A 26,814-nucleotide genomic window follows, 5' to 3' on the forward strand; every position below is an offset into this window, starting at 1 on the left:
TGTGATACGATCAAGTGTTTATAAGTAATATCTGTATAACTAAAGGACATGCATACACTTTAATTAACGGTACTATTATATAAGAAGGGCTTCAACAGGCAGGCCCAACCAAGTCTCCTAGCTGTGGAATAAGTTGTCTTGAGGTAAGAACACATGTGATGGCCGACTTTCATTTCCACAATGTTTATTAGGACTGAGCATAAAGTTGGCCACATTTACAAAATAGTAATATTATCATTACATACCAACTGAACTGTGTACAAACAAGGCATTTCAGAATGTATTTGCTTTAAATATCTTTAAATCTTTTCTAGATCAATTTGATTGATACACGTACCTGTGTACATTTTCATTCAGTTGAGTTCGAGGCTCTCATATTGTAAATGGAACTTCACAGAGACACACTTGTTTTCTCAGGTTTAATGTGTTCAGTTTCAACAAGGTATTCTACTAAGCCAGGATTATCCGTTCGGTTTCGTTCTATCCGAGCTAAAATATTGATAATTGATAGAGTAGTTCATTTATTCGACTGTAATTCAGGAACAGTAAAAGTGAAGAAATGATCTGGTTTCATGACGTTGACAGATCTTCCAGTATCACAATGATGTGGACCGTAGTGTTTCTGGGCGTCTTGGGCGTCTCCACGGCGTTTGTAATGAGGCCAGAATATCAGAACTTCATGCTTCGACTACACAACGAGGGACGCCAAATGATGTACGAGGGAGATTTCCCCAATGAGTACGGAGATGGAAACTATCCCTTTTTCGTGAGTAGTTGAAAACATGTTCCTTTTCATGGCATTGCACAAAGCATATCAAAATAATGCTGACTGGATTACGTAGATGTTCATTCCCTTTAACTATTGTCATTCTCAGCTTTACAAATCTGTCGACAATCTGCCGCCTTGACTCATTAAAATGTTTGATGTGAAGAGTAATGGAGACTAAGGTCGATTTCAAGATGTATGTAAGCATGTTGGTATGCGTGTAGGTATGCGTGTTTGTATGTGTATGTGTGCGTCCGCATGTCTGTGCGTAGATGGATTGATCTAGACGCTGCTTGAACGTACAGAGTGCTGGACGGGTAGATAAGAGGTTATAACGTTCACGTTATGTTATTGAGAAAATACATACCGAATGTTTGCATTAAACAATGAGATTGAATTTATACGAAATTCCTGAAAGGAAATTCATAAAATGTATTCCACAAACCTTTTCCTAGGTGTACATTGGAGTGAAAGAATTGCTTATTCATATTTTATGCATAAAACACACGCTGGAAACATGTGGAGAAGAAAATAGCACTTTTTGATTTTAGTCAATACGAGAACATCGTAGTTCCTAGTATAACAGTATCTTAAGCATGTAAATACTCTTTGTTGCAGAGTTGGAACGAAGAATTAGCAAGAGAAGCCCAGAGATATGCAAACGGATGTCAGTACAGATACCCATCAAGACCTGGGTACGGTTGGAACTTCTACATTGAGCAGTCGTCCCGATCGGAGGAAGAGTTCATGAGAAGAGGCTTTCAAGCTTGGAGGAACGGAGTCGACTCCTACCGCTTCAATGACAGGGAATGCTCTCCTTACGAGGGCTGCTATTACTCACAGGTAATGTTGGGAATCCAATATCCCTTCTAACGTTTCATACTTTTTCAGAAACTGTAGACACATATAATGCAAAATGGTCTTACGTGAAACGTGGGGCAGGACTGATTTTAAGTGTTTGGCGAACTTTTGTTAACACTGTCTGATGCTGATTCTAGGGCTGGGGCAGGTAACACGGATACCCGGGACGAACAGGTAATGAGTTGTATCCGGATACCCTTCTCAATTCACGGACCCGTTGTGGTCATGTGACTAATATACTAAACAGTATTATGTATTCTTCTCTCGATGTTACAAGGTTCTATTGTTCGTGAAGATTTAAACATAATTACAATCACCTATTTTGAGTATAGCATACTGTTTACATATTGAAAAAAATCGAAATTGTAGCCTCCCAGCTGACGAATACATTCATTTGCCACTTTTTACAAATTTGAAGTCACGATTTAACATAAGGGGTATCCTGGTAGGGTAGGGTAATAGAGGGTTGGGTACTCGGGTACAAAATTTGGAACCGTCCCAAACTGATTCATAAACAATATCAAATTAAGCAGATTTGATGTTTATTTCAGTTTTGCACTTACAACCTCTTTATTTATCATCCAGATGAACTGGGATGAGTACAGGGAATTTGGCTGTGCAATGAATAACTGTCCCTACATGTCTCAGTTCCAAGGATACAATGACATACGGTACATGGTGTGTTACTACCAGTCCAGGTGAGTAGTTTAATCTGCCTGTCCGTGTGTGCTCACTCACGGTTCACAAATTGCGGCGTTTCTGTTTTGCAAGCATACTCTCAATAGGTTACTTTGACATGACAAAACAGTCAGTTTAATGCCACAGCTTACAGAAAGTGATGGAATCATCTGATTCGAAATCACGTTCTTATTATATCTTATCATATTTTTATGATTTCGATGGTGAAAGTACACCGAATTCACATTCAATCTCCATATCTGTAATACGCACTGTGTTATGTGATGTAGAATATTAAATGTTGTATTCAGACTGAAGGCCATGGCATTGTTAGTGCACTGCTCAACAAAAGCAATATTCATATCTTTACTTCTTTAATTGCATGCCTTTAGTGTATCTCACTTCATGCACCCTTCAATGATGCATTCCATCAAAACAATCCCGTCTAAGACATAATGCTCTTCACTTCATGTTCCAGGGGTAACTGGAGGGGAGAGGAAGCTTACGAACCAGGTAAATGCCACCATTCTGAAATGCATCTACTGAGTTGTCTTTACTTAGGTTAATTTGTGATACAAGTCGTCACTGTAATTATCACGTATTTCACTGCTGGTCGAAAGAGGTACTGAAATCTAGAACGCCTTTTGACGATACTAGGTGCCTGAATACTTGACTCGCCAAATATCTCTTCATCCCCAAGTGAGGAAACATTACATTTGGCATAGCAAGAATAATATATGGATATCAAATTTCTTTCTATTTTGAGATCCAACCCATGATGTGATCATTGTCATGCAGAGTTTAATTCAGAGTTTGTTTCTTTTATTTTTCAGGTAAATAGAGGTTTCGTAGGATGGATACTAAGGGATGACATTCAACCTGATTCTGCCTGTACAAAGTGTTTAAATAAAGCAATGAGATTGCAAAAGAAGCAAACAATGCTCACACTGTTTTATGTTATCTGAACAAGTGTTGAATTGGGTTTGTGGCCAGGTCAGTTTAGTTCTTGTTAGGTGCATATTTCACAGGAAATATGTTAACCCAGTGGTTACAGGCTAGCAGAATCGAACCAGTCATCTGAGGGATACAAAAGGAGCTTTGGAGAATTATATTCCTTGTTCACGAACAGTTTAGTTCCGATGTACACAGGTCGTCATAAGCAATGTAAATACCTTGCAATAATGTAAATTTAAAATACATATGGGGATTACAATTTGAAACAATTTTATACTTTGACGGCGGAATTGTAGAGCACATTCCATCATACACGCAGCTGTTCAAATTCAAACCCCGTATTAGTGAGCGTTTTGAATCTATGAACATGTCAAATACCAGTAGAAGAACTCCCAAAAGACACAGGGCAGATGACTGTGAGTGATGCTAGACGTATTCCCCGACGACTTGAGGCAATTAATTGGTTACAATAACAGTCCGAACAAATGAAAACCTCAAGATTAACGCATATATTGTACACAGTGACTGTACTAATGAATCCCAGTGACATATTTACGTTCATTATCAGATCATGTAACCTGTCCTGTTGTGTTTGCTCTACACGGGAACACAAATGTCCTGACAATGTAAATAGCGTACAGAGAAGAGAACTCTGACACCTTATGCTATACATGAGAGTGAACATTATGTATTACTGTAGGAGTGGGTGAGTGTGTGGGTGAGTGAGTGAAGGTTGTTGATGGCTACGGACACAGTTTCTCCATCAATATTAGGGCAGCGTCAACATCACTGATGCTGACTAAGCACCAACAACAACTGAAATCATGGACGAGGATCCGTTCACCATGATGCCTAGATGTGCCTTTTTTGGGGTTACACCAGTGTGTGGAATTTATTTTTTGTGGTTTCTATGACAACATGTTTACAGTATATTCATGAAGAATATTTTGCCGTTGTGGGGGATATTGTTGACTTTTTCTACTTGCTATTTTTTTATCACATATATTTCCTTGAATGTTCATATGTTATTACAGGGAACACAACATGGGCGCTTGGAGCAGAACCGTACAATCCTCTCCTTTCACTCCGCTATATGCACACCAAAACACTGACATCCTGTAATCATAATTAGTAAACATATTCATGAAGAATATTTTGACGTTGCGGGTGATATTGATGACTTTGTCTTCTTGTTATTTTTTAAAATAAAATATTCCCTTGACTTTCCATGTGTTGTTAGAAGGAGCACTGTATAGACATTTTACACAAACATCTGGCATAATCCCTGTTTGATCGTGGTTCACAAACACAATAATCTGAATCATAGAATGGGTTCTTTTTTCAGTTAGTTATGGAGTTTTTTTATGCAGCCTGTAGAAATGTAACAGCAATATCAGGATAACTTTGCACTTCACACATTCTATCCATGTGCAGACTCGATCCCAGGTTTTCGACGTTACGAGGGGATGTTGTAACCACAAGGCTACCCCACCGCCCCATTCTGTTTGTAATAGTGATTTTTAATGAATATCTAAATGCAATATAAAAGTGACGCAGTGTTTTTGGCTACAATTGTTATTATGATTATTGTTGTTTAATGCATATCGGTGTGTATTCAATCGTCTTTATTCCCTAACATATAGCAAAGAGTTGACACATAAATTGGGGTTTACGGCGTATATTTCTGCCCCTGAATGCCATTTGTATGTCTTAAACGATCTTTATCTTCATTTTAATGGATTCAAAGATATGTAGTGAACGTATGTGGGCATATCCCGTGTCCCATACCCATCTTAGAACCGATAACATGTGCAACAGCTAAACGGATAAAGTTAAAAGGCTGGGTGACATTGACTATGTTAGAAGCCTTCATGTTGTCAATCAACTCACTCTCTCTGGCAGGTAACTCCCATTGTTGTTATAATTTATTATGCATTTAATAATACTAATAGTGATAATAATTCCTTCGAGGAAAAGACAAAGAAACATAGGCTAATGATAGCAAGAGCAAGGGTCGTTCCAAACAAATGCCCTTTGGTGAATTTTGTATTTTTTTATATTTTTTTCTAGATGTATTAAAGTAACCCATTCTACAATTACGTATGTACTTATGTCAAATGATCAGTGTACTCAGTGAACATGACTATAATAATTTTAAATACTGAAAGTGATTGCAAGTAATATCCACTAATACGATTCATATGCTCATAATTCGTAACATTATAATAATCAACACCCCAAACATCAAAGCATGGTGTGATACGATCAAGTGTTTATAAGTAATATCTGTATAACTAAAGGACATGCATACACTTTAATTAACGGTACCATTATATAAGAAGGGCTTCAACAGGCAGGCCCAACCAAGTCTCCCAGCAGTGGAATAAGTTCCCTTGAGGTAAGAACACATGTGATGTCCGACTTTTATTTCCACAATGTTTATTAGGACTGAGCATAAAGTTGGCCACATTTACAAAATGGTAATATTATCATTACATACCAACTGAACTGTGTACAAACAAGGCATTTCAGAATGTATTTACTTTAGATATCTTTAAAATCTTTTCTAGATCAATTTGATTGATACACGTACCTGTGTACATTTTCATTCAGTTGAGTTCAAGGCTCTCATATTGTAAATGGAACTTCTCAGAGACACACTTGTTTTCTCAGGTTTAATGTGTTCAGTTTCAACAAGGTATTCTACTAAGCCAGGATTATCCGTTCGGTTTCGTTCTATCCGAGCTAAAATATTGATAATTGATAGAGTAGTTCATTTATTCGACTGTAATTCAGGAACAGTAAAAGTGAAGAAATGATCTGGTTTCATGACGTTGACAGATCTTCCAGTATCACAATGATGTGGACCGTAGTGTTTCTGGGCGTCTTGGGCGTCTCCACGGCGTTTGTAATGAGGCCAGAATATCAGAACTTCATGCTTCGACTACACAACGAGGGACGCCAAATGATGTACGAGGGAGATTTCCCCAATGAGTACGGAGATGGAAACTATCCCTTTTTCGTGAGTAGTTGAAAACATGTTCCTTTTCATGGCATTGCACAAAGCATATCAAAATAATGCTGACTGGATTACGTAGATGTTCATTCCCTTTAACTATTGTCATTCTCAGCTTTACAAATCTGTCGACAATCTGCCGCCTTGACTCATTAAAATGTTTGATGTGAAGAGTAATGGAGACTAAGGTCGATTTCAAGATGTATGTAAGCATGTTGGTATGCGTGTAGGTATGCGTGTTTGTATGTGTATGTGTGCGTCCGCATGTCTGTGCGTAGATGGATTGATCCAGACGCTGCTTGAACGTACAGAGTGCTGGACGGGTAGATAAGAGGTTATAACGTTCACGTTATGTTATTGAGAAGATACATACCGAATGTTTGCATTAAACAATGAGATTGAATTTATGCGAAATTCCTGAAAGGAAATTCATAAAATGTATTCCACAAACCTTTTCCTAGGTGTATATTGGATTGAAAGAATTGCTTATTCATATTTTATGCATAAAACACGCGCTGGAAACATTTGGAGAAGAAAATAGCACTTTTTGACTTTAGTCAATACGAGAACATCGTAGTTCCTAGTATAACAGTATCTTAAGCATGTAAATACTCTTTGTTGCAGAGTTGGAACGAAGAATTAGCAAGAGAAGCCCAGAGATATGCAAACGGATGTCAGTACAGATACTCATCAAGACCTGGGTACGGTTGGAACTTCTACATTGAGCAGTCGTCCCGATCGGAGGAAGAGTTCATGAGAAGAGGCTTTCAAGCTTGGAGGAACGGAGTCGACTCCTACCGCTTCAATGACAGGGAATGCTCTCCTTACGAGGGCTGCTATTACTCACAGGTAATGTTGGGAATCCAATATCCCTTCTAACGTTTCATACTTTTTCAGAAACTGTAGACACATAAAATGCAAAATGGTCTTACGTGAAACGTGGGGCAGGACTGATTTTAAGTGTTTGGCGAACTTTTGTTAACACTGTCTGATGCTGATTCTAGGGCTGGGGCAGGTAACACGGATACTCGGGTCGAACAGGTAATGAGTTGTACCCGGATACCCTTCTCAATTCCCGTACCAGTTGTGGTCATGTGACTAATATACTAAACAGTATTATGTATTCTTCTCTCGATGTTACAAGGTTCTATTGTTTGTGAAGATTTAAACATAATTACAATCACCTATTTTGAGTATAGCATACTGTTTACATATTGAAAAAAATCGAAATTGTAGCCTCCCAGCTGACGAATACATTCATTTGCCACTTTTTACAAATTTGAAGTCACGATTTAACATAAGGGGTATCCTGGTAGGGTAGGGTAATAGAGGGTTGGGTACTCGGGTACACAATTTGGAACCGTCCCAAACTGATTCATAAACAATATCAAATTAAGCAGATTTGATGTTTATTTCAGTTTTGTACTTACAATCTCTTTATTTATCATCCAGATGAACTGGGATGAGTACAGGGAATTTGGCTGTGCAATGAATAACTGTCCCTACATGTCTCAGTTCCAAGGATACAATGACATACGGTACATGGTGTGTTACTACCAGTCCAGGTGAGTAGTTTAATCTGCCTGTCCGTGTGTGCTCACTCACGGTTCACAAATTGCGGTGTTTGTGTTTTGCAAGCATACTCTCAATAAGTTACTTTGACATGACAAAACAGTCAGTTTAATGCCACAGCTTACAGAAAGTGATGGAATCATCTGATTCGAAATCATGTTCTTATTATATCTTATCATATTTTTTTTATTTCGATGGTGAAAGTACACCGAATTCACATTCAATCTCCATATCTGTAATACGCACTGTGTTATGTGATGTAGAATATTAAATGTTGTATTCAGACTGAAGGCCATGGCATTGTTAGTGCACTGCTCAACAAAAGCAATATTCATATCTTTACTTCTTTAATTGCATGCCTTTAGTGTATCTCACTTCATGCACCCTTCAATGATGCATTCCATCAAAACCATCCCGTCTAAGACATAATGCTCTTCACTTCATGTTCCAGGGGTAACTGGAGGGGAGAGGAAGCTTACGAACCAGGTAAATGCCACCATTCTGAAATTCATCTACTGAGTTGTCTTTACTAAGGTTAATTTGTGATACAAGTCGTCACTGTAATTATCACGTATTTCACTGCTGGTCGAAAGAGGTACTGAAATCTAGAACGCCTTTTGACGATACTAGGTGCCTGAATACTTGACTCGCCAAATATCTCTTCATCCACAAGTGAGGAAACATTACATTTGGCATAGCAAGAATAATATATGGATATCAAATTTCTTTCTATTTTGAGATCCAACCCATGATGTGATCATTGTCATGCAGAGTTTAATTCAGAGTTTGTTTCTTTTATTTTTCAGGTAAATAGAGGTTTCGTAGGATGGATACTAAGGGATGACATTCAACCTGATTCTGCCTGTACAAAGTGTTTAAATAAAGCAATGAGATTGCAAAAGAAGCAAACAATGCTCACACTGTTTTATGTTATCTGAACAAGTGTTGAATTGGGTTTGTGGCCAGGTCAGTTTAGTTCTTGTTAGGTGCATATTTCACAGGAAATATGTTAACCCAGTGGTTACAGGCTAGCAGAATCGAACCAGTCATCTGAGGGATACAAAAGGAGCTTTGGAGAATTATATTCCTTGTTCACGAACAGTTTAGTTCCGATGTACACAGGTCGTCATAAGCAATGTAAATACCTTGCAATAATGTAAATTTAAAATACATATGGGGATTATAATTTGAAACAATTTTATACTTTGACGGCGGAATTGTAGAGCACATTCCATCATACACGCAGCTGTTCAAATTCAAACCCCGTATTAGTGAGCGTTTTGAATCTATGAACATGTCAAATACCAGTAGAAGAACTCCCAAAAGACACAGGGCAGATGACTGTGAGTGATGCTAGACGTATTCCCCGACGACTTGAGGCAATTAATTGGTTACAATAACAGTCCGAACAAATGAAAACCTCAAGATTAACGCATATATTGTACACAGTAACTGTACTAATGAATCCCAGTGACATATTTACGTTCATTATCAGATCATGTAACCTGTCCTATTGTGTTTGCTCTACACGGGAACACAAATGTCCTGACAATGTAAATAGCGTACAGAGAAGAGAACTCTGACACCTTATGCTGTAAGAGTGGGTGAGTGAGGTTTTTTTGTGAGTGAGTGAAGGTTGTTGATGGCTACGGACACAGTTTCTCCAACAATATTAGGGCAGCGTCAACATCACTGATGCTGACAAAGCAGCAGCAACAACTGAAATCATGGACGAGGATCCGTTCACCATGATGCCTAGATGTGCCTTTTGGGGGTTACAACAGTGTGTGGAATTTGTTTTTTTTTGTGGTTTCTTTGACAACATGTTTACAGTATATTCATGAAGAATATTTTTTGGGAGATATTGTTGACTTTTTCTACTTGCCATTTTTTGATCTAAAATATTTCCTTGAATGTTCATATGTTATTACAGGGAACACAACATGGGTGCTTGGAGCAGAACCTTACAATCCTCTCCTTCCACTCCGCTATATGCACACCAAAACACTGACATCCTGTAATCATAATTAGTAAACATATTCATGAAGAATAGTTTGCCGTTGCGGGGGATATTGATGACTTTGTCTTCTTGTTATTTTTTAAAATAAAATATTCCCTTGACTTTCCATGTGTTGTTAGAAGGAGCACTGTATAGACATTTTACACAAACATCTGGCATAATCCCTGTTTGATCGTGGTTCGCAAACACAATAATCTGAATCATAGAATGGGTTCTCTTTTTCGTGAATAAAGGAGTTATTTTTATGTAGCCTGTAGAAATGTAACAGCAATATCAGGATAACTTAGCACTTCACACATTCTATCCATGTGCAGACTCGATCCCAGGTTTTTGACGTTACGAGGGGATGCTGTAACCACAAGGCTACCAGACCGTCCCATTCTGATTGTAATAGTGATTTTTAATGAATATTTAAATTCAGTATAAAAGTGACGGAGTGTTTCGTGCAACTATTTGGAATCTTTTGGGCTACAATTTTGATTATGATTGTTGTTTAATGCATATCGGTGTGTATTCAATAGTCTTTATTCCCCAACATATAGCAAAGAGTTGACACATAAATTGGGGTTTACGGCGTATATTTGTGCTCCAGAAGGCCATTCGTATGTCTTAAACGATCTTTATCTCCATTTTAATGGATTCAAAGATATGTAGTGATCGTATGTGGGCATATCCCGTGTCCCATACCCATCTTAGAACCGATAACATGTGCAATAGCTAAACGAATAAAGTTAAAAGGCTGGGTGACTTTGACAATGTTAGAAGCCTTAAACGATCTTTATCCTCATTTTGATGGATTCAAAGATATGTAGTGACCGTATGTAGTATGTGGGAATATCCCCTGTCGACTCCATAACATGTGCAATAGCTAAACGGATAAAGTTAAAAGGCTGGGTCGCTTTGACAATGTTAGAAGCCTTCATGTTGTCAATCAACTCACTCTCTCTAGCAGGTAACTCCCATCGTTGTTGTAATTTATTATGCATTTAATAATAACAATAGTGCTAATAATTTCTTCGAGGAAAAGACAAAGAAACATAGGCTAATGATAGCAAGAGCAAGGGTCGTTCCAAACAAATGCCCTTTGGTGAATTTTGTATTTTTTTATATTTTTTTCTAGATGTATTAAAGTAACCCATTCTACAATTACGTATGTACTTATGTCAAATGATCAGTGTACTCAGTGAACATGACAATAATGATTTTAAATACTGAAAGTGATTGCAAGTAATATAGACTAATACGATTCATATGCTCATAATTCGTAACATTATAATAATCAACACCCCAAACATCAAAGCATGGTGTGATACGATCAAGTGTTTATAAGTAATATCTGTATAACTAAAGGACATGCATACACTTTAATTAACGGTACCATTATATAAGAAGGGCTTCAACAGGCAGGCCCACCCAAGTCTCCCAGCAGTGGAATAAGTTCCCTTGAGGTAAGAACACATGTGATGGCCGACATTCATTTCCACGATGTTTATTAGGACTGAGCATAAATTTGGTCACATTTACAAAATAGTAATATTATCATTACATACCAACTGAACTGTGTACAAACAAAGCATTTCAGAATGTATTTGCTTTAAATATCTTTAAATCTTTTCTAGATGAATTTGATTGATACACGTACCTGTGTACATTTTCATTCAGTTGAGTTCGAGGCTCTCATATTGTAAATGGAACTTCACAGAGACACACTTATTTTCTCAGGTTTAATGTGTTCAGTTTCAACAAGGTATTTTACTGAGCCAGGATTATCCGTTCGGTTTCGTTCTATCCGAGCTAAAATATTGCTAATTGGTAGAGTAGTTCATTTATTCGACTGTAATTCAGGAACAGTAAAAGTGAAGAAATGATCTGGTTTCATGACGTTGACAGATCTTCCAGTATCACAATGATGTGGACCGTAGTGTTTCTGGGCGTCTTGGGCGTCTCCACGGCGTTTGTAATGAGGCCAGAATATCAGAACTACATGCTTCGACTACACAACGAGGGACGCCAAATGATGTACGAGGGAGATTTCCCCAATGAGTACGGAGATGGAAACTATCCCTTTTTCGTGAGTAGTTGAAAACATGTTCCTTTTCATGGCATTGCACATTGCATATCAAAATAATGCTGACTGGATTACGTAGATGTTCATTCCCTTTAACTATTGTCATTCTCAGCTTTACAAATCTGTCGACAATCTGCCGCCTTGAATCATTAAAATGTTTGATGTGAAGAGTAATGGAGACTAAGGTCGCTTTCAAGATGTATGTAAGCATGTTGGTATGCGTGTAGGTATGCGTGTTTGTATATGTATGTGTATGTCTGTGCGTAGATGGATTGATCTAGACGCTGCTTGAACGTACAGAGTGCTGGACGGGTAGATAAGAGGTTATAACGTTCACGTTATGTTATTGAGAAGATACATACCGAGTGTTTGCATTAAACAATGAGATTGAATTTATACGAAATTCCTGAAAGGAAATTCATAAAATGTATTCCACAAACCTTTTCCTAGGTGTATATTGGATTGAAAGAATTGCTTATTCATATTTTATGCATAAAACACGCGCTGGAAACATGTGGAGAAGAAAATAGCACTTTTTGACTTTAGTCAATACGAGAACATCGTAGTTCCTAGTATAACAGTATCTTAAGCATGTAAATACTCTTTGTTGCAGAGTTGGAACGAAGAATTAGCAAGAGAAGCCCAGAGATATGCAAACGGATGTCAGTACAGATACTCATCAAGACCTGGGTACGGTTGGAACTTCTACATTGAGCAGTCGTCCCGATCGGAGGAAGAGTTCATGAGAAGAGGCTTTCAAGCTTGGAGGAACGGAGTCGACTCCTACCGCTTCAATGACAGGGAATGCTCTCCTTACGAGGGCTGCTATTACTCACAGGTAATGTTGGGAATCCAATATCCCTTCTAACGTTTCATACTTTTTCAGAAACTGTAGACACATATAATGCAAAATGGTCTTACGTGAAACGTGGGGCAGGACTGATTTTAAGTGTTTGGCGAACTTTTGTTAACACTGTCTGATGCTGATTCTAGGGCTGGGGCAGGTAACACGGATACCCGGGTCGAACAGGTAATGAGTTGTACCCGGATACCCTTCTCAATTCCCGTACCAGTTGTGGTCATGTGACTAATATACTAAACAGTATTATGTATTCTTCTCTCGATATTACAAGATTTTAATGTTCGTGAAGATTTAAACATAATTACAATCACCTATTTTGAGTATAGCATACTGTTTACATATTGAAAAAAATCGAAATTGTAGCCTCCCAGCTGACGAATACATTCATTTGCCACTTTTTACAAATTTGAAGTCACGATTTAACATAAGGGGTATCCTGGTAGGGTAGGGTAATAGAGGGTTGGGTACTCGGGTACACAATTTGGAACCGTCCCAAACTGATTCATAAACAATATCAAATTAAGCAGATTTGATGTTTATTTCAGTTTTGTACTTACAATCTCTTTATTTATCATCCAGATGAACTGGGATGAGTACAGGGAATTTGGCTGTGCAATGAATAACTGTCCCTACATGTCTCAGTTCCAAGGATACAATGACATACGGTACATGGTGTGTTACTACCAGTCCAGGTGAGTAGTTTAATCTGCCTGTCCGTGTGTGCTCACTCACGGTTCACAAATTGCGGTGTTTGTGTTTTGCAAGCATACTCTCAATAGGTTACCTTGACATTACAAAACAGTCAATTTAATGCCACAGCTTACAGAAAGTGATGGAATCATCTGATTCGAAATCATGTTCTTATTATATCTTATCATATTTTTATGACTTCGATGGTGAAAGTACACCGAATTCACATTCAATCTCCATATCTGTAATACGCACTGTGTTATGTGATATAGAATATTAAATGTTGTATTCAGACTGAAGGCCATGGCATTGTTAGTGCACCACTCAACAAAAGCAATATTCATATCTTTAGTTCTTCAATTGCATGCCTTTGGTGTATCTCACTTCATGCACCCTTCAATGATGCTTTCCATCAAAACCATCCCGTCTAAGACATAATGCTCTTCACTTCATGTTCCAGGGGTAACTGGAGGGGAGAGGAAGCTTACGAACCAGGTAAATGCCACCATTCTGAAATTCATCTACTGAGTTGTCTTTACTTAGGTTAATTTGTGATACAAGTCGTCACTGTAATTACCACGTATTTCACTGCTGGTCGAAAGAGGTACTGAAATCTAGAACGCCTTTTGACAATAGTAGGTGCCTGAATACTTGACTCGCCAAATATCTCTTCATTTACAAGTGAGGAAACATTACATTTGGCATAGCAAGAATAATATATCGATATCAAATTTCTTTCTATTTTGACCCATGATGTGATCACTGTCATACAGAGTTTAATATTTGTTTTTTTTTTATTTACAGGAAAATAGAGGTTTCGTAGGATGGATACTAAGGGATGACATTCAACCTGATTCTGCCTGTACAAAATGTTTAAATAAAGCAATGAGATTGCAAAAGAAGCAAACAATGCTCACACTGTTTTATATCATCTGAACAAGGGTTGAATTGGTGTTGTGGCAAGGTCAGTTTAGTTCGTGTCCAGATCAGTTTAGTTCTAGTTAGTTGCTTTCAACACCCCTGTAGCCGTGAATCGGAGGTCGGTGAGATGCACTAAAAGTTCTCTCTGGTTCTCTCATACGTTTTTGTTGGTTACTTCATACGATGCAGAGTGCGACATTCAGCGTTTTTTTCCATCTACACGTCTAAATGACGACGGTCTGTAATAATCTGTCTCCTAGTGATAGAAATAATGAGCATCGCCCTACGCAAATGAGATTCGATCAAACAAGTAACCGAACTTGACCATCCGATTCCATTAGTTTCCCAAACATGAAGGCCTATTGTTGCTCGGATCTACGGGTTGACAAATTACATGTCAAAGTTGCACATTTCACACGAAATATATTAACCCAGCAGTTACGGGTTTGCAGAATCAAACCAGCCATCTGAGGGATACAAAAGGAGCCTTGTTCACGAACAGTTTAGTTCCGATGTACACAGGTAGTCATAAGCAATGTATATACCTTGCAATAACGTAAATAGTAACGGAATAGTAGAGCACATTCCATCATACACTGGTCAAATTCAAGCCCTGTATTAGTGGGAATATGTAATGATATCATCACCTCGTGATGACTGAAATAGCGTGAGTATTTTGAGTGAGTGAGTGAGTTTTGTTTTTAAGCCGCACTTGTTTGGGAACCGATGCCATGTGTCAACCAAGTCAGCTTGTCTGACCACACAATCCCGTTAGTCGCCTCTTACGGCAAGCATAGTCGCCTTTCATGGCAAGCATGGGTTGCTGAAGGCCTATTCTACCCCGGGACCTTCATGGGTGTGAGTATTTTGAAGCTGTGAACATCTCCAATGGAAGAACTTCCAAAAGAGACCGAGCTGATGACTGTGAGTGAAGCTAGACGTATTCCCCGACGACTTGAGGCAATTAATTGGTTACAATAACAGTCGAAACAACCTCAAGATTAACGTATATATTGTACACAGTACCTGTACTAATGAATCCCAGTGACATATTTACGTTCACTGATAGGTCAGGTAGCCTGTCCTGTTGTGTTTGCTCTACACGGGAACACAAATGTCCTGACAATGTAAATGCCGTAAAGAGAAGAGTACTCTGACACGATATGCTACACATGAGAGTTAACATTACTGTAAAAGTGAGTGTGTGAGTGAGTAAGTGTGTGGGTGAGTGAGTGAAGACACAGACACAGTTTCTCCATCAATATTAGGGCGTCGTCAAGCAGCAGCAGCAACAACAACTGACATCAGGACGAAGAACCACATCGAGCCGACGCATCCGTTCACAATAGACATGGCACCGTTGGGGTAGCCTAGAGGTGTTAAAGCGCCCGTTCATCGCGCCGAAACCCTAGGTTCCATTCCATATATGGGTACAATGTGAGAAGCCCATTTCTTGTGTGCCCCGCCACGATATTGCTGGAATATTCCTAAAAGCATAAACCCGTACTCACTCACTCACTTTTCCCACACGTCACTTGTTCAATTCTAAAACATTGAATATGCGTGGTGAATATCAAACATGGAACTGGAATCGGAACCTGTCATTTTGTTAATTTGCAAAGGTTCTTGTAATGTTTTACCTTAACGTGTTTAGAAGCTGTACTGAAGCCTTGAATGTTGTAAATGGCTGTTTGAAATCTCTGAAGAAAGATCATGCCCAGTAAGTACCTCAAGCGTTGAGAAAGGTTGACACCACCGAGAAAGATGACTTACAGTGAATACATTGAGAATGCAGTCATACGAACACAAATCTATCAAAACTATCAAACACATTATTTGAGGTTTCCTAAAGTTAAGTTTAATCAGTTAAATAAACATCGTCATAGTGAATATTTGTAACTCCCTCGAACCAATGTTGAATTTAAGTAGCGGTATTTGTATAATGATGACGGTGCTTGTCTTAACTTATAATATTCTTTATCTCTACTCTAGTCTGTGCTTCTTGTAATCTAATACATCACTGAACTGCCATCCAGTGAGTGCGCGCACCATTATCTGACAAATAATAGCGTCAATTAGAAAAGGTGCATGTATTCGGCACGTTAGGTTTAACACCACGTCACTTTAAAAGTGATTAATTACGTCACTTCAGCGAAATTATAAAATACGCCTCGGTCCATACATGAGCAGAAGCATGGAGCTTGTGGACAAATCGAAAACTGGAGTTTGAACCCACGATTAGTTGATCCTTGGAAATTTTGCAATGCAGTTTGTAGTCCCTAAAACCGTCTGACCACAGTTCCCCGGGTATGAAATAAGCGTCATGTGATTGATTCATCAAATCGATCATATATATGTGTTTGAGAGAACCATGAACATGAATACTGTTAAACGGCAACAGTTGGAACTGTCAAGACATGCTCACAATAGTTCATCATCATCCTCATCTATAACATATACTGACTTACCAACAGCACCGAACCCTTGCGCAAGGATGAGATGTGCGTTTTGCCTTCCAACTTTCCAACTGGTAGGATTTAAGAGAAGAAATATTTTTCAAATTATTTTATCATAACTGCATCACATTAATGCATTTAGATGCTCTCTTGGCAATTACTTTATCATGCCTGGTATGAATCTTCTCGGTTATGCTCTTAAGTCGTAGGTGAAATCGCACAATGTCCAATGATTTGGCCAGTCGGATAAGCAATTGAAGCAGCCTCGTCTGTTTCAAAATTTACATCTTTACATGCGGATTCACAGAGACATAATATGGCCCAAACGACAAGAGGGGTGGTGTCACCTTCTTTTAGTTAATTTTAATTCAATCTGAGCGATATTTCTTGAGTTTCTATCTCGGGTATGATATGGTGCTCCATTCTGAAATACTACCCACCTTTTCTAGGATGTAAATCACATTTTTATTATAATCAAACATTGTGCAATGAATATTATACTTTCTTCCATGCATATGAGGGACTAATAGAAGCCAGTACACATTGTGCAAAGATCGTTCCTAACAAGGGCTCTTTGGTGCATTTTGTACTTTTTTTCTAGATACAATGAACTTAATCCATTATACAATTATGTTTACAGTTCTGTCACAAAATGTTCTAACTGGACATCGCTCTAATTATTTAAACACTGACAGTGATTGCCCGTAATGTTCTCAGACATCATACTTCTGCACGTAATAGGTGATGCTATTGGAATCTGCAATCTAAGCACTAAAGCATGTCATAATATGATCAAGTGTTTATCAGTAATATCTGTACTGTTTAATTAATTATTCAAATATATTAGAGGGGCTTCAATAGGCAGACCCACTGAAATCTGAACAGTGAAATCAGCTCCCTTGAGGTAAGAGCATGTGTGATGTCCGACTTTCATTTTGACATTGCTTATTTGGACTGGACACAAATTGGAGCTTTTACGAAATATTAACTTTATTCGCATTATTTAATATAACAACTGAACTGTCTACAAAAGTGAATTTATTTATTTTGAATATATATAATTCGCTTTTAGATCAAACTGGTTGATGCACCTACCTATGGACAGTGTACCACAAATGTACATTGTCGTTCAGTTTGGTAGTCATTTCGGAGGTCCCATATTGTAAAACTGACATCTCAGAGAAACCCATGTTTTCTCAAATATAATGTGTGCAGTTTCAACCAGTTGTTCTAGGTCAGCATCGACTGATTCAATTTCCGAGCTAAAATACTGACAACTAATGTATTAAGGCTGTCAATCAGGAACAGTAAAAGTTAAGAAATGATTTGGTTTCATGACGTTGACAGATCCTCCAGTATCACAATGATGTGGACCGTAGTGTTTCTGGCCGTCTTGGGCGTCTCCATGGCGTTTGAAATGAGGCCAGAATATCAGAACTTCATGCTTCGACTACACAACGAGGGACGCCAGATGATGTACGAGGGAGATTTTTCCAATGAGTACGGAGATGGAAACTATCCCTTTTTCGTGAGTAGTTGAAAACATGTTCCTTTTCATGTCACTGCACTGTGTGTGTGCGTGCGTGCGTGCGTGCGTGCGTGCGTGCGTGCGTGTGTGCGTGCATGTATGCATGACTGTATGGATGTACTACTGCGTGCGTATTTTTGTGCGTGCACGGATGGATTGGTGTTGATGCCTTTTTGCATTTTGCCCTATACACACAACCGAAACATTTGTGGTTGTCAAACAAAATGGCTGTTTCTTTTTAAGTTTGTCAATACAAAAACATATTAATTCCAGTGCATTGGCTTCACATTTGTTATATTTCAAGTCAAACTCAAATGTATATCGTTGTACGAAGCTGTAACCCAAGTACAGTCTAGTGAACATTTAGACATATTGGTGCTAGTCTCTCAGATACTTCAAGTTGCTTCTGAAGCATAAATGCTCTCTTTTGCAGAGATGGAACGAAGATTTAGCAAGAGAAGCCCAGAGATATGCAAACGGATGTCAGTACAGATACTCATCAAGACCTGGGTACGGTTGGAACTTCTACATTGAGCAGTCGTCCCGATCGGAGGAAGAGATCATGAGAAGAGGCTTTCAAGCTTGGAGGAACGGAGTCGACTCCTACCGCTTCAATGACAGGGAATGCTCTCCTTACGAGGGCTGCTATTACTCACAGGTAATTTTCGAAATATATGGTTAGGATGTTGAAAATGGTTTAGCCTCTGAGCTGAAGATTATGTTGACGTTTCTTACAAATATGATGTCATGAATTAACATTACGGGTATCCGGGTAGGGTAGAGTAGAGTAATGGAGGGTTGGGTACCCGGGTACAAAATTTCAACCCGTCCCAGCCCTTGTTCATTCATAAACACAATCAAATTAAACAGATTTCAGATTGTTTTAATTTTTGTTCTTGCAATCCCTTTCTGTATTTTTCATATAGATGAACTGGGAGGAGTACAGGGAATTTGGCTGTGCAATGAATAACTGCCCTTACATGTCTCAATTCCAAGGATACAATGACATATGGTACATGGTGTGTTACTACCAGCCCAGGTAAGTAATTGTACTTTTATCTGCGTGTCCGTGTGTGCTCACTCACGGTTTCAGTGTTTCTTTTTTGCATGCATCGACTCACTGGGTTACCATAATTTGTCTACATAGTGAGTTTAACGCCACAGTCTACAGAAAGTGATTGGCTCATGTAATAGAGGTCATGTTTTCAGGGTGCATCAGAAGGGAACTGATCAAATGATTTCGATGCTGGAAGTACAGAGACTTCAGATTCTATCTGTATATCTGTAATACGCACTGTGTTATGCAATGTAAAATATTAGATGTTGCATTCAGATTGAATGTCATGGCATTTTTCATATACAACTCAATAAAAGCGATACTCATATCATTAGTTCTTTTTTATGTTTCATGCCTTTGATCTATTTCACTTCAGGGACCCTTCAATGATACATTCCATCAAATCAAAAAAAATGCCCGTCTAAGACATAACGTACTTTACTTCATGTTCCAGGGGTAATTGGATGGGTGAGGATGCTTACGAACCAGGTAAATGTCACCATTCTGAAATTCATGAACTGGGTTGTCTTTACTTAGGCCAATTTGTGATACAAGTTGTCACTGTAATTATCAGGTATTTCACTGCTGGTCGTAAGGCGTGTTGAAATCTAGAACGCGTCTTGACTGTACCAGCTCCTTGAAGACTTTCTTCGTCAAATATCTCTCCATCCTCATGTGAGGAAACATAGGCATAGCAAAAGGAATAATGTACCGGCATCATGCTTCTTTCTATTTCTATTTTAACCCCCAACCCTTGATGTGATTGAAGTCATACATGGCTTAATATAGGTTTCTTTTATTGACAGGCAAATAGAGGCTTAGTACGATGGATACTAATGGACGACTTTCGACCGGATGTTTCTTGTTTGAACTGTTTAAATAAAGCAAAGTGATTGCAAAAGTAGCAAACACAAAGAATGCCGAGTCTGTTTTATTTTACGTTATCTGCACCACGGTTGAATTGGGTTTGTCCAAAGGTCAGTTTAGTTCGTGCCCAGGTCAGCATATTTTTAGTTAGTTGCTTACAACTACTCTTACCGTTAATCGGAGGTAGCTGATGAACCACTGCAAGAACTCTTTGGATCTCTCACACGTTTTCTGTTGGTTAGTTTGTACAATTCAGAATGCCTCATTCGTCAGTTGTCCATCTACATGACGACGGTCTGTAAATAATCTGTCTCCTCGAGACTATCTAGTGATAGAAGTAATAAGTAATAACCTCTGAACTACGCAGATGAGATTCGATGGTCTGCATCAACCAAGTAAGCAGTCTCGACCATGTGTTCCCATTAGTCGCTTTTTACGGGAAGAATTAAGGCCAGTTCAAACCTGACAAGAATCAAGGTCAATTCTAACCCGGACCTTCACGGATGGAGAGAATTACTGAAAGATCCAGGTCTAAGATGCTAATTTAACAAGAAATGTGTCAGCCTATGGTTATAGGTTTGCAGAATCGAACCAGCAGGCTAAGGGATACAAAGAGATCTTTAGAGAATTAGATACCTGTGTAGTTCCGGCATACATAGGTTCTCAAAAACATCGTATCTAACCTTCGATAATGTAAATTTAAAATGTGTAGAAGTACATATGAGGATTTAAATTTGAAATAACGTTATACCGTTTTGACTGAACTGTAGAGCACATTGTATGACCGGATGCCGATTGCCATACAGCAATGTCTTTCACCAATGACATGGTGACTGAAATATCGTCAATGGCTTTATAGATTTGAACATGTCAAATAATATGGCAAGCACTAAACAGACTAAGATGAACTCTGAATGAAGAATGCAGCATTCTCTGAACACGTGACACGAGTAATAGTTTACAAGAACAGTCCAATCAAATTAAAACCTCGAAAAGACTTTATATATTGTATACAGTAGCTACACCCATGAATCCCAGTGATATACATACGTTCATTATTAGATCAGTTAACCTGTCCTGTTTGTGTTTACTTTAGTCGGGAATACAAATGTCCTGAGAGTGCAAGTAGTTTACAGGAGTAATCTGACTCCCCATGCTATACCTGAGAGTGACTATCATTTACTGCTGTGAGAGTGAGTGACTGACGGTCCCTGAACAGTACGGACTCAGTTTCTTCATCAATATTACTGCAGCATCTACCTCTACGTAACTGATGCGCACAAAGCCGTAGCAGCAACTGAAATCATGGACAAGAATCGTCGTTATTGAAGATCGGAATGATACACTGATAAGGGGAATTAATGCATTCATAAATACATGCACATTAGTGGAAAAATACGAATTACAAATTTGATTAGAAGTGAAAATTATTGATAATTTTCCTCTTGTCGATATATACTTTTCAGCAAATATATTCTGCTTTTGTTCAACAACTCCGTAAATAATACAGTCTGGACCAGACACTGTTGTGACTAGCAGCTACCTACAAAATCAGCTAACACGCGGTCGATAATTTACCTTAATTTATTTTTCCAGGCGGACAACCCGGAATCATGTGTCCCCTCTCATGAAGTCAGCGGATGTGCAATGCCAGAGGCACACACTAACCATGTCCTGACCTAATCATTCTACAGTAAATCTTCGAGACTAAGTTTCAGGAAGGGAAACCAACAGCATATGACCATAGTTTTATGTTGGTTTCCGCTTCCGGTACTATACGTTTGAAGTATCCATTACGGATTCTGTTTGGAAATTAGGTCACCCAGTTTCACTGAATGGATACCACCTGAATATCAGGATGATCAGCTATGTGCCAAATAAATGCAAATTTTAACTTTTAACTCGTACTTAGTTCAAAACAGTACTGGTTCTGGTTTGATGTTGGTTTCCTTTTACTGAAATCTTCAACTGCAAATTCCAGTTATGGAAACAGACAAGAAACCAAAGACCTTAGTTTCTTGTTCGTTTCCATTTATAGAAATACACAGATCACTGAAATTAAGCAGATTTGATGTTTATTTCAGTTTTGTACTTACAATCTCTTTATTTATCATCCAGATGAACTGGGAGGAGTACAGGGAATTTGGCTGTGCAATGAATAACTGTCCCTACATGTCTCAGTTCCAAGGATACAATGACATACGGTACATGGTGTGTTACTACCAGTCCAGGTGAGTAGTTTAATCTGCCTGTCCGTGTGTGCTCACTCACGGTTCACAAATTGCGGTGTTTGTGTTTTGCAAGCATACTCTCAATAGGTTACCTTGACATTACAAAACAGTCAATTTAATGCCACAGCTTACAGAAAGTGATGGAAGCATCTGATTCGAAATCATGTTCTTATTATATCTTATCATATTTTTATGATTTCGATGGTTGAAGTACACCGAATTCACATTCAATCTCCATATCTGTCATACGCACTGTGTTATGTGATGTAGAATATTAAATGTTGTATTCAGACTGAAGGCCATGGCTTTGATAATGCACCACTCAACAAAAGCAATATTCATATCTTTAGTTCTTCAATTGCATGCCTTTGGTGTATCTCACTTCATGCACCCTTCAATGATGCTTTCCATCAAAACCATCCCGTCTAAGACATAATGCTCTTCACTTCATGTTCCAGGGGTAACTGGAGGGGAGAGGAAGCTTACGAACCAGGTAAATGCCACCATTCTGAAATTCATCTACTGAGTTGTCTTTACTTAGGTTAATTTGTGATACAAGTCGTCACTGTAATTACCACGTATTTCACTGCTGGTCGAAAGAGGTACTGAAATCTAGAACGCCTTTTGACAATAGTAGGTGCCTGAATACTTGACTCGCCAAATATCTCTTCATCCACAAGTGAGGAAACATTACATTTGGCATAGCAAGAATAATATATCGATATCAAATTTCTTTCTATTTTGACCCATGATGTGATCACTGTCATACAGAGTTTAATATTTGGTTTTTTTTATTTACAGGAAAATAGAGGTTTCGTAGGATGGATACTAAGGGATGACATTCAACCTGATTCTGCCTGTACAAAATGTTTAAATAAAGCAATAAGATTGCAAAAGAAGCAAACAATGCTCACACTGTTTTATATCATCTGAACAAGGGTTGAATTGGTGTTGTGGCAAGGTCAGTTTAGTTCGTGTCCAGATCAGTTTAGTTCTAGTTAGTTGCTTTCAACACCCCTGTAGCCGTGAATCGGAGGTCGGTGAGATGCACTAAAAGTTCTCTCTGGTTCTCCCATACGTTTTTGTTGGTTACTTCATACGATGCAGAGTGCGACATTCAGCGTTTTTTTCCATCTACACGTCTAAATGACGACGGTCTGTAATAATCTGTCTCCTAGTGATAGAAATAATGAGCATCGCCCTACGCAAATGAGATTCGATCAAACAAGTAACCGAACTTGACCATCCGATTCCATTAGTTTCCCAAACATGAAGGCCTATTGTTGCTCGGATCTACGGGTTGACAAATTACATGTCAAAGTTGCACATTTCACACGAAATATATTAACCCAGCAGTTACGGGTTTGCAGAATCAAACCAGCCATCTGAGGGATACAAAAGGAGCCTTGTTCACGAACAGTTTAGTTCCGATGTACACAGGTAGTCATAAGCAATGTATATACCTTGCAATAACGTAAATAGTAACGGAATAGTAGAGCACATTCCATCATACACTGGTCAAATTCAAGCCCTGTATTAGTGGGAATATGTAATGATATCATCACCTCGTGATGACTGAAATAGCGTGAGTATTTTGAGTGAGTGAGTGAGTTTTGTTTTTAAGCCGCACTTATTTGGTAACCGATGCCATGTGTAAACCAAGTCAGCTTGTCTGACCACACAATCCCGTTAGTCGCCTCTTACGGCAAGCATAGTCGCCTTTCATGGCAAGCATGGGTTGCTGAAGGCCTATTCTACCCCGGGACCTTCATGGGTGTGAGTATTTTGAAGCTGTGAACATCTCCAATGGAAGAACTTCCAAAAGAGACCGAGCTGATGACTGTGAGTGAAGCTAGACGTATTCCCCGACGACTTGAGGCAATTAATTGGTTACAATAACAGTCGAAACAACCTCAAGATTAACGTATATATTGTACACAGTACCTGTACTAATGAATCCCAGTGACATATTTACGTTCACTGATAGGTCAGGTAGCCTGTCCTGTTGTGTTTGCTCTACACGGGAACACTAATGTCCTGACAATGTAAATGCCGTAAAGAGAAGAGTACTCTGACACGATATGCTACACATGAGAGTTAACATTACTGTAAGAGTGAGTGTGTGAGTGAGTAAGTGTGTGGGTGAGTGAGTGAAGACACAGACACAGTTTCTCCATCAATATTAGGGCGTCGTCAAGCAGCAGCAGCAGCAACAACTGACATCAGGACGAAGAACCACATCGAGCCGACGCATCCGTTCACAATAGACATGGCACCGTTGGGGTAGCCTAGAGGTGTTAAAGCGCCCGTTCATCGCGCCGAAACCCTAGGTTCCATTCCATATATGGGTACAATGTGAGAAGCCCATTTCTTGTGTGCCCCGCCACGATATTGCTGGAATATTCCTAAAAGAATAAACCCGTACTCACTCACTCACTTTTCCCACACGTCACTTGTTCAATTCTAAAACATTGAATATGCGTGGTGAATATCAAACATGGAACTGGAATCGGAACCTGTCATTTTGTTAATTTGCAAAGGTTCTTGTAATGTTTTACCTTAACGTGTTTAGAAGCTGTACTGAAGCCTTGAATGTTGTAAATGGCTGTTTGAAATCTCTGAAGAAAGATCATGCCCAGTTGTACCTCCCAAGTTAAGAAAGGCTGACACCAAAGAGAAAGATGACTTACAGTTAATGTATTGATAATGCAGGTATATGGACATAAATCTATCAAAACTATCAAACACATTATTTGAGGTTTCCTAAAGTTAAGTTTAATCAGTTAAATAAACATCGTCATAGTGAATATTTGTAACTCCCTCGAACCAATGTTGAATTTATGTAGCGGTATTTGTATAATGATGACGGTGCTTGTCTTAACTTATAATATTCTTTATCTCTACTCTAGTCTGTGCTTCTTGTAATCTAATACATCACTGAACTGCCATCCAGTGAGTGCGCGTACCATTATCTGACAAATAATAGCGTCAATTAGAAAAGGTGTATGTATTCGGCACGTTAGGTTTAACACCACGTCACTTTAAAAGTGATTAATTACGTCACTTCAGCGAAATTATAAAATACGCCTCGGTCCATACATGAGCAGAAGCATGGAGCTTGTGGACAAATCGAAAACTGGAGTTTGAACCCACGATTAGTTGATCCTTGGAAATTTTGCAATGCAGTTTGTAGTCCCTAAAACCGTCTGACCACAGTTCCCCGGGTATGAAATAAGCGTCATGTGATTGATTCATCAAATCGATCATATATATGTGTTTGAGAGAACCATGAACATGAATACTGTTAAACGGCAACAGTTGGAACTGTCAAGACATGCTCACAATAGTTCATCATCATCCTCATCTATAACATATACTGACTTACCAACAGCACCGAACCCTTGCGCAAGGATGAGATGTGCGTTTTGCCTTCCAACTTTCCAACTGGTAGGATTTAAGAGAAGAAATATTTTTCAAATTATTTTATCATAACTGCATCACATTAATGCATTTAGATGCTCTCTTGGCAATTACTTTATCATGCCTGGTATGAATCTTCTCGGTTATGCTCTTAAGTCGTAGGTGAAATCGCACAATGTCCAATGATTTGGCCAGTCGGATAAGCAATTGAAGCAGCCTCGTCTGTTTCAAAATTTACATCTTTACATGCGGATTCACAGAGACATAATATGGCCCAAACGACAAGAGGGGTGGTGTCACCTTCTTTTAGTTAATTTTAATTCAATCTGAGCTATATTTCTTGAGTTTCTATCTCGGGTATGATATGGTGCTCCATTCTGAAATACTACCCACCTTTTCTAGGATGTAAATCACATTTTTATTATAATCAAACATTGTGCAATGAATATTATACTTTCTTCCATGCATATGAGGGACTAATAGAAGCCAGTACACATTGTGCAAAGATCGTTCCTAACAAGGGCTCTTTGGTGCATTTTGTACTTTTTTTCTAGATACAATGAACTTAATCCATTATACAATTATGTTTACAGTTCTGTCACAAAATGTTCTAACTGGACATCGCTCTAATTATTTAAACACTGACAGTGATTGCCCGTAATGTTCTCAGACATCATACTTCTGCACGTAATAGGTGATGCTATTGGAATCTGCAATCTAAGCACTAAAGCATGTCATAATATGATCAAGTGTTTATCAGTAATATCTGTACTGTTTAATTAATTATTCAAATATATTAGAGGGGCTTCAATAGGCAGACCCACTGAAATCTGAACAGTGAAATCAG

The 26,814-nt window shown here is 38.6% G+C and overlaps 4 protein-coding genes across 5 annotated transcripts; all 4 read left to right on the top strand.

The window, feature by feature from the left end:
• Positions 1 to 85: 85 nt before the first annotated feature.
• Positions 86 to 3,250, top strand: LOC137291477 (peptidase inhibitor R3HDML-like). The gene is made up of 6 exons (XM_067822831.1): positions 86 to 143; positions 586 to 766; positions 1,385 to 1,609; positions 2,213 to 2,325; positions 2,784 to 2,818; positions 3,139 to 3,250. The coding sequence occupies exons 2-6, from the start codon at positions 602 to 604 to the stop codon at positions 3,144 to 3,146; spliced, it is 546 nt and encodes a 181-aa protein (XP_067678932.1). The 5' UTR covers positions 86 to 143; positions 586 to 601; the 3' UTR covers positions 3,147 to 3,250.
• A 2,343-nt stretch (positions 3,251 to 5,593) lies between these two features.
• Positions 5,594 to 8,765, top strand: LOC137291496 (cysteine-rich secretory protein LCCL domain-containing 2-like). The gene is made up of 6 exons (XM_067822857.1): positions 5,594 to 5,657; positions 6,101 to 6,281; positions 6,900 to 7,124; positions 7,728 to 7,840; positions 8,299 to 8,333; positions 8,654 to 8,765. The coding sequence occupies exons 2-6, from the start codon at positions 6,117 to 6,119 to the stop codon at positions 8,659 to 8,661; spliced, it is 546 nt and encodes a 181-aa protein (XP_067678958.1). The 5' UTR covers positions 5,594 to 5,657; positions 6,101 to 6,116; the 3' UTR covers positions 8,662 to 8,765.
• A 2,476-nt stretch (positions 8,766 to 11,241) lies between these two features.
• LOC137291543 (cysteine-rich secretory protein LCCL domain-containing 2-like) lies at positions 11,242 to 14,389 on the top strand. Its single transcript, XM_067822921.1, has 6 exons — positions 11,242 to 11,315; positions 11,758 to 11,938; positions 12,549 to 12,773; positions 13,377 to 13,489; positions 13,948 to 13,982; positions 14,292 to 14,389. Exons 2-6 carry the CDS (start codon positions 11,774 to 11,776, stop codon positions 14,297 to 14,299), a joined length of 546 nt encoding a protein of 181 aa, XP_067679022.1. The 5' UTR covers positions 11,242 to 11,315; positions 11,758 to 11,773; the 3' UTR covers positions 14,300 to 14,389.
• A 3,891-nt stretch (positions 14,390 to 18,280) lies between these two features.
• On the top strand, positions 18,281 to 23,442 carry LOC137291663 (peptidase inhibitor 15-A-like). 2 transcript variants are annotated; one of them, XM_067823088.1, is made up of 5 exons: positions 18,281 to 18,392; positions 18,826 to 19,050; positions 22,435 to 22,547; positions 23,006 to 23,040; positions 23,349 to 23,442. In XM_067823088.1, exons 1-5 carry the CDS (start codon positions 18,282 to 18,284, stop codon positions 23,354 to 23,356), a joined length of 492 nt encoding a protein of 163 aa, XP_067679189.1. In that variant the 5' UTR covers position 18,281; the 3' UTR covers positions 23,357 to 23,442. The 2 variants fall into 2 exon arrangements, with proteins under 2 accessions (XP_067679189.1, XP_067679190.1); XM_067823089.1 differs by lacking the exons at positions 22,435 to 22,547; positions 23,006 to 23,040; positions 23,349 to 23,442 and adding exons at positions 19,319 to 19,431; positions 19,904 to 19,938; positions 20,256 to 20,343.
• Positions 23,443 to 26,814: the final 3,372 nt, after the last annotated feature.

Source organism: Haliotis asinina, chromosome 7, assembly GCF_037392515.1.
Source record: "Haliotis asinina isolate JCU_RB_2024 chromosome 7, JCU_Hal_asi_v2, whole genome shotgun sequence".
Lineage (NCBI taxonomy): Eukaryota > Metazoa > Mollusca > Gastropoda > Lepetellida > Haliotidae > Haliotis > Haliotis asinina.